The following is a 14283-nucleotide window of genomic DNA, read 5'->3' as shown; positions in this document are numbered from 1 at the left end:
CAAATAGCATTGTGAAAGTAAAAAAAAAAACACATTACACAGGTCAGGGATAAAGTTATGGAGAAATGTAAAGGAGAATTAGGTTATAAAACAATATCTTGATCCTTGAACAACTGATTGACCACTACATGTATTTAATCCATCAGTGGAAAATGAAAAAAGTATAGCACCATCTAATTACTAAACCGAAAGGTCAGGCAAGGAGAACATGTCAGTCGACATGTGAAAGACTTAAAAATGCATGTTCATAACTACTTTCCATCTAATCTGCTTGAGCTTTAGGGCAAATGACAATATATAATAAAATTTGTCTATGCGCAATGCTGTTGGAGGAACACCCACAAAGATGTGTTCCTACAAAATATTATGTCAGCAGTGCTGAATGCAAAAGCATGCCTTAGTTTTCAGATTTTTCACAGATAAATTTCTTTAATTATGCATCCTTTCCGTTCCACTGTGCAGACACGTGCTCTTCCCAGATGGTCTTTTAGATTAAATCCCAATTTAACGCAAGAGAAAAAACTTCATGTCAAACTTTGTGGTTGTAATATGAGAAAATATGAAACAGTGCAAGGGGTATGAAGACTTTTTGCAAGTGAACCCAACATCACAGCATATTGAATTGGTTTACACAAAACGTACAACAGTCTGACTTTATTTTAAAGAAATGTTTCACAAATAGTACCTCAAACATACAAAAATAGTCAAATGGATTTAAAAGAATGAAAAAACAGAACAGCAGATTAATCTCCCTGTTTGTCGACTTTTTTTTTTCAGTGCATCAAAGCTGTTTGCCATATTATTCCAGCTCGGAGTCCTACGTGAGGACATGGTACCCTTTACGCTTTACTGAATTATCACTTTCTCATTACTGTCTGTCATCGCTGGGCTGAAACCTGTATAAGAAGATTTTTAATCAGCAGCATCAGATGGCTGGTTTGTGTTTGCTTGTTCTTGTAGAAGCTTAATTGATTCAAAAGCTGCAAAGTGGCATTTAGTTTCTGTGAAGTGTCATTCAAACTACCAGGAAAAAAAAGGTCTCCCAATAAAAAAAAGCCTTTATTGACAGTTTGAATCAATTCAATTAAGCAGCAGAGATGCTGGGAGTGACAGACAGACTGAGAGTGATGTGGAAATTTGGATATGGAAGGAGGTTTAAAACCTTGTCGCAAAATATGTGCAGATAAATGAATAAGGCAAACAGAAGATTATCGAAGGCCATTTCAGAAATGATTGTCAGCGTCCTTGGTTGGATCACTGGGCTTTGGATCTTCTGATCTGGAGCTCTGTTAAAACAAGCATGACAATTTAATGTAAATATAACTGTCATTAATGAAGGCAAAATGCAATCAAAATAAATGCTTATGAACAGAATGTCATCTTTCACCTTTTTGTTTTTGCTTAATTTTGATTTAAGAGAGCTGAAAATGTAAATTCAAAGTACGTTTGGATCTCAGCACAAATGATGCGTTCAAAGAAATGGATGAAGACCGTAAAAATGTCCTGCACTGCAAGGCACCGTTCAATTGATTTAGCTACTGAATAATTTAACTTCTCTTTAACTCTTACATGTTTTTTACGGGTTACAAATGTCTAATTAATATGCCACTGTAAATGATTAAACGTGTTGTCATGTTTGTCTACCTTGGACTTAAAGAGCAGGTTAATGACGCCCTTTGAGCGTCTGTCTGCTGTTCGGTCAGATGTCCCGGAGGGAGACATGTTCTTGCTGTCCCTCTTGGCTCTGGCTGCGTCCACCTCTTCTCCCCCTCCAGCCACGGACAAAGACAGACCTACAGAAACCAAGAAGCACGACTCGGTGCTTTATTATCTTAAAAACAACTCCTCTGCATTTACTGTGTGTTTTTTTTCTTCATTAAAATACTTTTGGGAAAACATTTTTGCTCTTGAAGCTGTTCTGCTGATGATTATCTGCTACTGCTAAAGAAGTGTGTTTGCTCAGATGTGGCCTGCAGTACTAATCACAGTTAGTGTATTAACCTGGCCACCTGTGCTGGCTCAGCTTGTCTGAACGTGGCAAAAAGCCAGCAGAGCATCAGTGAACAGTGCTGTGATGCACCACTACAAGTGCAAGGTCATGTAAGTGATAAAATGACAGAAACTGGACAGTATTGGTGCATTTCTCTAAAACATTACAACATTTGTTTTTTTCCTGCTTCACATCTGGCTGTGTGTTGTATTTCAGAGCCACGTTTCCATGCTTGCCAGCAGTGGAAATGTCTTTTTTTCCCCACCCTGGCCTGGGTTGTGTTTTTTTTCAGCCTGACATTTTCTCTCAGGCCATGACTTTCTGTTTTGACATCACTGTCCAGGCTCAGATGATTCAGTGCTTCTGTTACCTGTGATGGCTGGCAGGGATCGCGAGTTGGCATTGGTCAGTGGCATGTTTTCGGCGTTTGGCTCACACAGGTTGGTGTCGCTGCGGAACTCCTGCTTCTTGGACAGCTAGAGGGAGACAGAGATCAGAAAACTAAACAGCAGCTCAGCAAAGGCTCTGAATTTTCTGGCTTGAGTATTTACACTCAGCCTCCCCCTCTTCCTTTCCCCTCCTCCTCCTGACGTGCATGTCCTTATAATCTTCTGTCTTGTTCTACAGCCAATAACACTCACCCGTTTGCAGTCCAGCGTGCTCGTCCTTTCTCTCTCCTCTGAGATGAAAATCATGCTGCTTCTTTTCTTCTTCTTCTTGCTCTTCCTCAGTTTGACCTCTGCATCACCCACCGTCACCACACCCTCCTCACCTATGCTCACGCTAACACTACCGCTGGAGCGGGGCAGAGTGGAGGACCAGGCATTTGGTGACTCAGGGATGTCCCTTAAAAGAGACACAGAAAAAAGGCACAAGTTATAAAATACTATGTTAGGATACAGACTACTCAAAAGACAAATTAAAGGAATGCTTTATTCAGACTGTAGCCTCAAGTCCATTCAACACCCAGAATATATTGATCTTGTCCGCTCAGTAGCAGAGGTGATTGTTATTCAGTATAAGTAACTTTAGTGTTATTAAAACTGGCAACATTTGCAGTAGAGGGGCAAAAATGAGACACGTGCCTTAACAGGAATGAGTTTACAAGTTGGAGGTCAGACATGTTTTTTCGATGGTCAGTGTTACTATTGCCAGTATGAGGCAAAACCTCGTCTCTACAGAGGTTACAATGATAGTCAAACTACAGAACATTTGCTGTGTTTCCTGCCTGTGAGGCAGGCAGTTTCTCTAGGGAAGGTGGATAGCACACCTATCAATAGGACAAGGATGATCTCTAACAGACCCTGCAGAATGACTTCCCGCAGTACACCGCTGGGACTTTATGAGGGTAGCTCCTCTAGGGAGCCCTCTGATCTCTTTCACACAGGAGAGAAGGTTCACCTTTTGCATGAATGACACATGTGAAATGATGTCAGGAGCTGTGAAGGAGGCTATGAGGCTTATTTCATCATCCAGCATGGCTGGTTTAGTGGGGATAAGTGATGATTTGGGGAGGTAAATGCTGGCTTCCATTAAGTAACAGGGTTGTTCATGCAGACGGAGGGAATTTACATGGAAATATCATTATTCGTTTCTTTATTACCCCTAGAAGCAAAACTAAAAATGGCTAATTACACATAAGACAATGTTGGAGGGAGTGTGGAAACCATATGGCAGATCATTTTCATGTCTTTTGGGATTATTAAGTCCTCCAGCCTTACTGGCAGGAGGACAGTAAGGCTGGAATTATTCACTTAATTATTGGTCAGAATACAGAATATAGATTCTCATAATATATTTTGGAGGAGCTATTCAAAATGCACTTGGAATACAAATATTTGCTAAAAATAATGTTAGCAGCTGGTACAAAAGCAATTATGAGGGGATGGCAAAATAAGGACTCGCCAATAAAAGAGGAATACATTGGAATCATAAAATGGAGAGGATTACTTTCCTCAATAAATTTAGGTATGGGAGGATTTATTCAGTAATGGAAGATATGGAATAAAAAATTTCATACATAGGTCTGTATTGGTCTCTGAAGCCAAATATAAAAAGGGTATTAAATTAATTAAGTAAATATAAGGTTTTGATTATTTTTTTTGGCGAATGCCATAGTAAAGCATAGGATGAGCGTTTTTTTTTTCTGGTAACTAACTACCACAAACTATAAATCAGATTTTTATTTTTGTGTTGAATGTATGTTTTATAATATATTCACCACCAATGACTATGATAAAAATAAAAATAATGAAAAAAAAAACAAACTTTTCTGAAAAATTCAACAACTGCACAATTCTTAAGTAGTATAAGATAAACAGTATTTCAAGAGAGCAGGAAAAATCTTGTGTTTTTTTAACAATAAAAATGTTTGTTGTTAATCTGTTGCTAAGAGATGAGCGTGTTTTCTGGTAACCAAGAGCCACAAAGTAAACATCTGATTTTTACTTTTGCAAAATTTACCAAACTGTACATTTCTTGTGTTTAAGCAGATAAGCAGCATTTCAAAAGAGCTTATGTTTTATCCAGTACAAAACCTCTGGGACATAATATGTTCAGTTCAGGTCAGGTTGTACCTCAGATTACCCAGAAACTGGGTGACATCCTGGTCCAGAATTGGGAGGACGTTGCTCTGGAAACAAGGCCTTGTTGCAATACAATTGAGCTTGTCAAGCATGTATTCAGAGATATGGAGGTTAAAAATGTACTGAGTATCATTTTATCAGTTTGTACAATAAATAGATTTTTGGGTTGTCTTTGAATTTAGTTCTTTAAGGATTGATTAGTTTCATTTCCATGAAATGAAGTGGAATCCATTTGTTCCAAGACATTACCCACTCTGTATCAGTACAAATTAATTTTTCCATTGCAAGCTGATTTGTTTCCTTCCTAAAAGTATTCATTTAATACTTTTTAGCAGCGTGTTTATCAGTGTTGACGTCAATATTGTTTTGTTGGTAAATAATGCATCTTTGCAGATTGAGATGACAGGTTAAATGTCAAAAAAAGCTGTAAACCTTTAATCTACCTGTCTGCATGAGTCTTGGTTGGGGTTCCACATTCAGATCCCTGCAGTGAAGAGATGGAGATGATGGATTGTCGAAAGGAGCGCAGCATTGAGCGAGGACGAGTAGACTTTCTCTCATCCAGATCTGGCTGCAGAGACACAGAGAAATCAAAAAAAAATGTTGTACTGATTGTGTATAAATGGTAGCTCACCTTCACAAGAAAAACACTTATGTAAAGCAGAAAATCACATACTGTCTCAATAAACAGCATTAATTTGTTATTTTTTGTTTTTTAAAATACTTTTCTTAAAACTTTTTAAATTATTGCCACTTTTGATAAAGGTGTGTAAGAAGGTTTTACAAAACCTTTTAAGTAATTTTTTTTTTATCAGAGTGTACAGTGTGGTGAAACAAATCCCGAAATAAGAAATCATTTCTAACACACACATTATTGGCACTATATCGTACAAAATGAGAAAAAATTTGAGAACTTGTTGTGACCGTGAAGTGAGACAATTTTCACAGCCATGTTTCCAATCAGATTAATAACAAAAGGTTAAAAGCTGCTAGAACTGCGGCAAAGAAAATTGGACGAAACTAAAATCAAGGTTTTCGCAATCGGAAAAAAAAAAGAAAACATGAGGATGATGCAATGGACTGTAGCAAAGGGTCATTAGAAGCTATCTACACGATAAGTAATTAGAGAGGCAAGCCACAGCCTACCATCACAAACATAAATGTCTCATGTTACTGAAGTCTAATGTAACATTTCCTGGATGTTACCCTAACTGGTTCAAATGAGCATATGGTTGAAATCCAAGGGCATAAAAACAATAGGAAGAGTTTGGTGTAAAGCAAGAATAATTTTTAAGACAAGGAAATTTTTTTTAAGAATCTACAGTGAAATCTGAAAATTAAATAACAGAAAACCATGACTAAATAAAACAAGACATCATGTTCTATATCAGTGTCATTTCTTATAGAGGTCAGATATTTTAAACACTTAAATAAAATCAATTCAACTTTATTTTGGCCATAGAGAAATTTAAAAAGTACAAAACTCAACTACTGTGCCACTCAAGAGGTTAAAGAGTATTTTAGAGTAGTTTGCCTCAGCAGACTAATTTATAACTTCATTATAAATTTCCATTACAGTAACTCTTGCAACCAGCCTTCCAGGGGCAGACTTGTGGATATCACAAGTAGCAATTTTATGTCTTTTCCCTTTATATTATTTCTAATTAATTCTTACCAACTCTCTCACGCCATATTCCTTCTCCACTTTTTTCTTCAGTTGTTTGAAACACTCCTCCATGCGCTCATGGAAAGGTCGCAGGTCGTCTGTTACTCTCTTCCCATGCAGAGAGATTCCTCCACCGAGCAACGGGATCTACATATGAACATTTATGATGTAAACAGAACAGACACACAGAAGCAAGACCACAAACATGGTGGATGTCCATATATTTGATTGAAAGTGCTCTGTACCTGCCATGCGATGAGGTCTTTGAGCCGGAGAAGTTTCTCTCGATCTTCTGGGTGCTGCAGAGTGTACTCTTCTGTAAAGAATGCCTGACGGAGAAGAAATATTCAGGATTTGGTTAAAGAATATCACATAAAATATCAGCTGTAGCAGAATGCAATGTTGGGTTTTAAATTCAAAAGGTATTGATTTTAGCACAAGCTATTATTCAGGATGAGGTACGCAGACAAAAATAAAACATATTTGACAAAATTAACGGCTGCAAAATTTGTCCCAAATCTTTGTCAAAGCTTCAGGACAATGTAAAGAGTTGACATATTAATTTCTTGTCAGTACTGCCTTTGATCTACAGCCAAACTCCTGAAGATCAGTCATTTTTAAGGAAACATTCTGGCTTTTAATTTTGCTTTAGTAATTTTTTCTTGACTCTCAGACTGCAATTATTACTAAATAATTTTCTACAGTGTCTTATTGAAGTATTTATACCCAATGATTTTTTGTATTTATGTCATGTATTTGATGAATTATTATATGTATTTATTTAGTCTATGTGACTGGTCAGTACAAAGTAATGAAGTAGTGAAGGAACATGATACATGATTAATGTTTTTACAAATACAAATCTGAAAAGCTTGTCCCAAACGCATGTCTCCTCTAGATTTCAGCATTAAGAGATTGAAATCATCTCTTAATGATTCTTTTCTTTTCATTCTTTTCACTCCAGTTTCAATCAGATCAGATCTCACATCACAATTAGGTATTATTCTGTGTTTGTCTGTCATATCAAATCACCCAGAAACACACTGCAGTTTGTAGGTTAGCAGAAGCAAAATGTTAAAAAGCTCAAGGGTTAAAATTAATATGGACTTATACCCACTGAAGTAAATCATGATCAAGTGAAAGAAGGGAGTATTTGAAATACCTTTTCGTATTTAGCAAAGCCTCCCATGACAGCTGGATCCACAATGCCATTGAGTAACATGGAGAGTGGGTTGATGGGTAGGCTCCAGTCAGCCTGATACTGGTTGATCATGGTCAGAATCTTCTCATTGGTGGACTCCATGGTTTCTATGGCATTCTCTAGTGGAGACAAAGTAGTCTGGAAGAGGACCGTGATGGAAAGAAGAGAAAATAAAATCAGCAAATGAAGGTTGTTAATGAAGAAAGTGTGTTTTTAAAATTTGCCATGTGGTTTATTGTCCCGGGGGCAAGTTGTAGGGGACAGTCGTCTCCGTGGGGGGGAGGGTTGGGGAAGAGAAATAGTAATCTGATTTACATTCCTTGAACTGAAGGCCAACTTCAGTATTTTTAAAAGATCAAAACTGCATTTGTCCTTAATTTAAAATACTTAGATAATCTGGCTATTTCTGCCTTGAACAGAGACGTAATCTGTATACTGTTCAATAGTTTCTTAGTGTGGAAAAACAGAAGTCCACCGCCACCATGGTTTGTGACATAAAAATCAGGAAGGTAATCTGAATATATATACATAAATCAAATAAATCAAAGGACATATTTTGCAAAATTTATATACTGCACATTTTCGGACTTCCACTTGGCTTTCTACTGCTTCTAAAAAGAAGTGCTTTAAAAAAAATGCCTAGACACTTTTTTGATCACTGGAAAATGAGCCGTTTCCGAAACCCCCCAGTTGTTGAGTCACATTTGACTGGCACTGCACTGTTGCCTAGCAACCTGAGCCAAGTCCAACCACTCACCTAGCAACCCAAGTAGAGTCCAGCCTGCCACCTACCAACTCAAGCTGAGCTTCAGTGCATTTGGTCAGCTGGATTTACCGCTGACCAAAATAGGCAGAACTGACCAGACTTAAATCTTACTATCCAAGAATGATTTTGTGCAAAAAATGTAGTGAACATATTTTGCATAGCCCGTAGACCTATCCTAACCTTCAAGGAAGCACGATAGGCCGCCTTTAAACATGATTAAAGTGAAACATAGCGTAAAACCACACGTCCCTCAGACTCACATGTTTTATGTCTGTAGCCTCAAACCAGCGCAGGATCCCGGGCAGCTTATACACAGTGGTGAAAGTGGTGCGTTCGATCCACATGGACTGAAACACAACAGAGTAGAAGAGAGAAAAAGAGGAGAAACTATTGATAAGTTTCTGACACTTGTGAATACCTTATTCTATTTTGTAAAAACAGTCTGAACTCTTATCAAACACTTCCCCCTTCATTTTATCTAATTATCTCAGTTTTTCTTCTGAAATATTTACACATGAGCTGGTATTATACCCTCTAATTGCGTACTGTTCAGCCTGCAGTATCTATAAAACTGTTATCCAGTAAGCAAGGAATTATTTATTTTAGAGTGAAGACAATGCAAATTTACAACAGCGCTTGAAATCCTTTCACAGTCCCAGTGGTTGAGGCTACGAATCGACTTTTAAGGAGTAACTCACAGCAAATTCATTGTTTGGGTCCACAGGTCCTTTCCTCACAGGCCTTGAATAATGGAAACGCTGCACATAGTTGGACTTGTAGAAGCTACAGAAAGAATCAGAGACCAGGGTGAAAATAAGAAACTAATTAAAAGCATAAAAAAACCAAGAGAATGATGTAGAAAATTACAATAATCAGAACTATCAATATTTGCAAAAATGCACAATTCTTTGTGTTAAAATGAGTTGTTAGACAGCACTGACTTGATGATCTGGTCAGGGACTGGCTTGTTTTTCAGGCGAGGAGGGATCTCCAGAACTGGTTGCACAGTGAAACACTGGATATCTGGTTCAAAATGCTCAGGAAAATAATACTTTGAATGTGACACACACTGTCCTTCTATACTTTTGCCACCTTGATTTATGTAATTTATATTTTTTGAGCTCTATAGATGAGATTTATAAGAATGCAACAAACAATTGTGTTCAGAAAAGTAAAAGACCTCACACAAAGAGATTTAATGCATCCATTTCCTTTTAAACAAAGAGGTTTTTATTATATATTTTATAAAACAATACATCTCCACATAGCCTACATGCTGCCTACAGACAGCATGAAAAATGTGTCCTCATATCTCAGGAACAAAACATATATTTGCATTTTCAAAGTTCAAAATCTTAAGTCTTGGAGAGATAAAATGCTTTCCCAGCTGAAGGTGGGCAGACCTACCTAAAAGCGATTTTGACTTGAGTGACCCAATTGTTTATTAGCACCACACAGCTGCAATGTGCCATTAAATGTGCATTTCTGTATTCATTGGTCTTGGAAGGCTCCAGTCCATCTGCTCCATTTATATTCCCTGCTTTGTATGCACTTATAAAGATTAAAGCAGATTAGCTTCGTTAAGGATACACTGCAGTGGAGAGTTCTTGATGTCATCTCCCGGCATGGTGGTGGTGTTAAGGCGCACAGAGCTGGGAAACTGGCTCATCAGCTGGTTCTGGAAATCCTCTCTGCGCTCATACTCCTTGCCTCGATGGATAAAGACCTTGTTCTGAACCAGGAAGAAAATAACGCATAATAGTTGTGCTACTTGTACAAAAAAAATAGGCTTTGCATCTTATGGAGTACAAAAAATTTCACTTTTACTTCTGCACTTTTACTGCATTTACATTATTTAACAGCTTCTTTTTTAGAAAACACACAAAATTGAGGTATACCCCTTAATTTTAGTGATTTGCACCAGACATATAACTACAAACCCTGATGAAAGGAGGGTAGCCTTGTCCATAAAAGCCCACTGCAAAGTAGTCTGGCTTAGGTCTCAAGATCTTCATAATATTCTCGTAGAACTTGGCTTGTTTTTCCTGCAGGGAGAGATAAAGAGAGAAACCAAGGATGTGTCCGGGGGGAGAGTTTCAGATGTGCAATGTGTGCAGTCAGGCCAGTTTAATCAGCTCACGCCAATGACAAAGCTACCATCAGCAGAATGCTGGACCTGTGAGGATGATAGATGCAGAAAAAAACCCAGCACCTTATCCAAGGGCAATGCCTGTCATTTATATAACCACATAAATTCAGCAATAGCTGAGAGAGCCGCGGCTGCAGTCATAGAAGGAGAAAAGGAGTAGTTTTTTCCATTGTTGGAAAATGGGTGTTTTTTCTTTGGGAAGCTGTGAGATATATGGAGTGTGAGGGAAACAGCAGGAGAAGAGAGAAGCTACAAGTTAGGATGTGACCTGGTGCATTCGAGATAAGAAACAGCAGTCACAGAAAATACTATCACAGCAGGTTTATATGCAGCTTCAAGTAAGTAAAGAATGGTGATTGAAATGCCCTCTAGACATAGTTCAATCCCTCCAGTTTTTTGTATTTCCAGGATTGTGGATATTCCTGCAAAATCAACAGATTCCTGGATTTTTTTTTACACAAATACAAAACTGAGTTTTTGAACATTTTCCAAAAGAAATGGTCAAAGCATTTGGTTTAAGTGACGCTAATTCCCTCCTGCAGATAAAAGTACTTCTTACTTTTACGACACTGCTGCCTTTTACGACTTGTCATACATAAATGCAAATATTACAGAATTTCTTGCAAATATTTCTAAATTAGCACCACAAAATCTGAGTTTGACTGCAAGAAATCACAAAAACAATTTGCTAAATTTTGGAGGGATTGATATAAGTGAAAAGATATTCAATGTTAAAAAGTAATTATCGATTGGTATTTATTAATATTTTAACAGTTTGTCCATGGGTTTTATCAATCCATTCTGGCCCAACCGGCCCTTGAGAGCATTAACAGTCTTGATGTGGCCAAAAATAAAAATGACTTTGACACTCCTGACCTAAATGAACCTCAGAGGCTGACTCAGTTTCTCAAAACTTTAATTCACCACAGTCTGAACAAGCAACAGCCTGCGGAGAATCTAACCATTACTATTTCAAAGCTGTTTCCTTCAAGTAATCTAACATTGGAAATATCAATAAAGAAAATAAACAGAAGACAGTTGGGGATATGAGAAGCAGCCAAACCATTGATCATGACTGCTGTGCGGCTGATTTGAGGTTTAAAGCTATGATCTATTACCAGTCTCTTGCTGAGTAGCTCGTAGTCAAAGATCTCATTTTCATACTGCTCTGCAAGCTCCTTGCACAGAGTGATGGCCTCTTCCCACATCTAAAACACGAAAAAACAAAGAACAGAAACAGAACAGTGGGTTTCAAGACGATCTGCTGATGAACTCAGTTCAGAGAAGTTATCATTTTCTGTAATAGAGCCAACAGTTTTCATGCTGTTTTTTTTTTCTTTTTTAGTAGATTTGCTTATTTATTTTCAAAGCAACTGACAATGATGGGTGAATAATGGGTGACATAACTTGCTGCTTGAACACAAAGAATGAGCCTGTATTGTGAAAACACATAACAAAGAGCTTAGATATTGTTAAGCTGTCATTAAATTACAATGTGTATTTGTGTAAAGTATAAAGGTCTATCAAGTACAATTTAATTACTAACTTTCTGTTGCCTGCTAATATATAGAAGCAGGGTTTATAATTCTTATGAATCATCTTATGAATAACAGTCCTTATTACTGTTCTACACTCGGCTTATTGGAAACCTTTAAACATATTGCTTAAGTCTTACGGAGTATCAAATAATAACTTACACTATCCATGCATGGTAAATTGCATACATGGGCGTCAGTACAAACCTTGCCCTTGTCGAAGTAGTCAATGATGGTGTCATAGAGCGTTTCTTTGAGTTGTCGCTGTGTTTGGGAGCCATGGAACTCAAACTGGGGGCTACACATGTCATCAGACCACTGGACCAGAAAGAGACATGTTATTTATCAACTTTTGACAATTATATGAAATTCATCTTTTGTGATATAACCAAGACATACAGGATATATGTCAAAACATCAATATACATCTGCTAAATATTTAAATTACATCATATGTTTTAAAGATTTAAGTTTCTAATAATGTGAATTACTTTCCATGCAAGCAAACTATGCTTCATTAAAAAAAAACTAAAAAAAACAAAAGAGGTGAAACACAGTCCACCTCACGCATGCACATCCGCTCACGCACAAACACAATTATTGTGCAAGTGTGCGACATCAATCACCATAGTGATATGGCTGCAGTGGCCAACGCAGAACCATAAACTAACCTCGGGGCTTCATCATTTGGAGGCCAGCGACGTAGCAACCATTTATCAGCAAGTAAAGAACTCTCTCATTTGTTGCAGGCAGACAAGTGATTAGGCTGAGCGAGGCAGCGGGTGCAGCATTACACAACAAAACATATCGGCGTGTGTTTGTGTGTGTGTAGCTTGCCTTGAGCAGCCGGGAGTGCAGCAGAAGGGTGTAGGCAGCCTCTGTGTAGTTTTCGCCCTCCAGGTGAAGGTCTCGTAATTTGTACAGATACCTAAACACGCACAAAGCCAGAGAAATTACTTTAAACATCACTCCACTAGATGCCAGTGTTGGGCAGCTTGAACATCTGCAAATGAAGAATTAGACAAAGTGCACAGCTGGTATCAGCATTACTCTCCACACACAACACCTTGAAATATGAGCACAGCACAAGGTCATTGAAGAGTATGCATATGCAAACAAGGCACAATGTATCTTTTTTATAAGTATGACAAAGTCTTTTCTACGCGTGAGGTGAAGTAATGTAATATACGCCACTTGAATAGAAATGGTCTTTAAAATCTTTCAGGGACTCCCAGAGGGAAAACACTGTGTGCATTAAGAGTGGGTTGCAGGTAAAAAGGTGCTTTTAAGAGACGCAGTCTTTAATTTCATCTGACTGGGTGGAAAACGCTCAAAAGAGGGAACTATTCACCATCAGATGGCTAGTGAAGCTTTTTAGAGAATGTGAAATTGTTTATGATAAAAAATAAATCGAAATGAATCAAAATTTTAAAAAAATAAAGCGCACTGAGAATTCAACAGAGGATGATGCAGCATCTCTATTTCTAACATAAAGATAGAATAAACATACAACATGTGTAATCTTGAATATTTTACTCACTGAGCCGTAACATTAGAATTTATGTCTTTTATCAAAAAAAAAAACAAAGACAAAAACAAAAACATTTTGAGTAGTTTGTCTGGGTTCAGAATGTGTACATCCTATTTATCACTGAAGCAAAAACGCCATGCTCCAAACAGTAAGACACTGACAGCAACACTGCTTTAGTTATCAAGAGCAAGATTTGTCATCATTTATTAAACATATCTATCATGTCTTTTCCCCTATGTAAATAATTGGTCATCTAGGTAGTCTGCAAGACATATGTAGTGCCGTACTGTTGTCACTGCAGCATGTACTGTCACAGTAAAATAAGGTAACACTATCCTCCAAGTTTGTCCATTTACTATTTCATCCTACTCTCTGGCAGTTGCAAGCACAATGCAACACGTGTTGATATTACTAAGGTGCAGCAACATGTCAAATATGTTGGTAAATATAGAAACACAACAGGTTATGCATTTCTTGCCCTTCACAGGTTTAAATTATCGTTTTAGTGAAAAGTGAAACAGGGAAAACCTCAACAAAAAGACTGAAACTTTTTGGGCCTAACGTATTGCTTAGCAGGATGCAGGATTTATGTGAAAACAGGTGCTGCAGCTATAATAAAAAATTCACAACATCATCAAACCGGGTGCAGCCATGAAAAGTAAACAATAAAGTGTTCCGGGGGTTTACTGAAGTCTGTTATCCTAAGTGGAACGAAAAAAAGGGGGACTTACTGGGAAATCGTTCCAAACATTTTCATTTTAATGAATTACCAAAAATATAAAAAAAGAGAAAGTACAGGAAAGAAAGCCAGAATGATTATGTTAGAGGGCAGGAGGCATGTAACCAAACTCTATTAATAT

At 37.6% G+C, this 14283-nt stretch overlaps 1 protein-coding gene across 1 annotated transcript in view; it reads right to left on the bottom strand.

Moving 5' to 3' along the window:
• Window positions 1-642: 642 nt before the first annotated feature.
• Window positions 643-14283, bottom strand: part of dock2 (dedicator of cytokinesis 2) — a 104241-nt gene continuing 90600 nt past the window's right edge. Inside the window, exons 36-51 of the mRNA XM_005810882.2 lie at window positions 12730-12820; window positions 12100-12210; window positions 11476-11565; window positions 10149-10253; window positions 9799-9940; window positions 9150-9231; window positions 8907-8991; window positions 8469-8555; window positions 7404-7580; window positions 6487-6570; window positions 6251-6388; window positions 5019-5146; window positions 2632-2836; window positions 2361-2466; window positions 1645-1793; window positions 643-1286 (exon numbers count right to left, since the gene is read on the bottom strand). Of these exons, the coding sequence (XP_005810939.1) occupies window positions 1224-1286; window positions 1645-1793; window positions 2361-2466; window positions 2632-2836; window positions 5019-5146; window positions 6251-6388; window positions 6487-6570; window positions 7404-7580; window positions 8469-8555; window positions 8907-8991; window positions 9150-9231; window positions 9799-9940; window positions 10149-10253; window positions 11476-11565; window positions 12100-12210; window positions 12730-12820 (1843 nt within the window). The 3' untranslated portion in view covers window positions 643-1223. The remainder of the gene's footprint in view (window positions 1287-1644; window positions 1794-2360; window positions 2467-2631; window positions 2837-5018; window positions 5147-6250; window positions 6389-6486; window positions 6571-7403; window positions 7581-8468; window positions 8556-8906; window positions 8992-9149; window positions 9232-9798; window positions 9941-10148; window positions 10254-11475; window positions 11566-12099; window positions 12211-12729; window positions 12821-14283) is intronic.

The sequence above is a fragment of the Xiphophorus maculatus genome, chromosome 23 (genome assembly GCF_002775205.1).
Source record: "Xiphophorus maculatus strain JP 163 A chromosome 23, X_maculatus-5.0-male, whole genome shotgun sequence".
Taxonomy (NCBI): Eukaryota; Metazoa; Chordata; class Actinopteri; order Cyprinodontiformes; family Poeciliidae; genus Xiphophorus; species Xiphophorus maculatus.
Note: the sequence above shows the minus strand (reverse complement) of the source record. Positions and strands in the feature narration are given on the sequence as shown.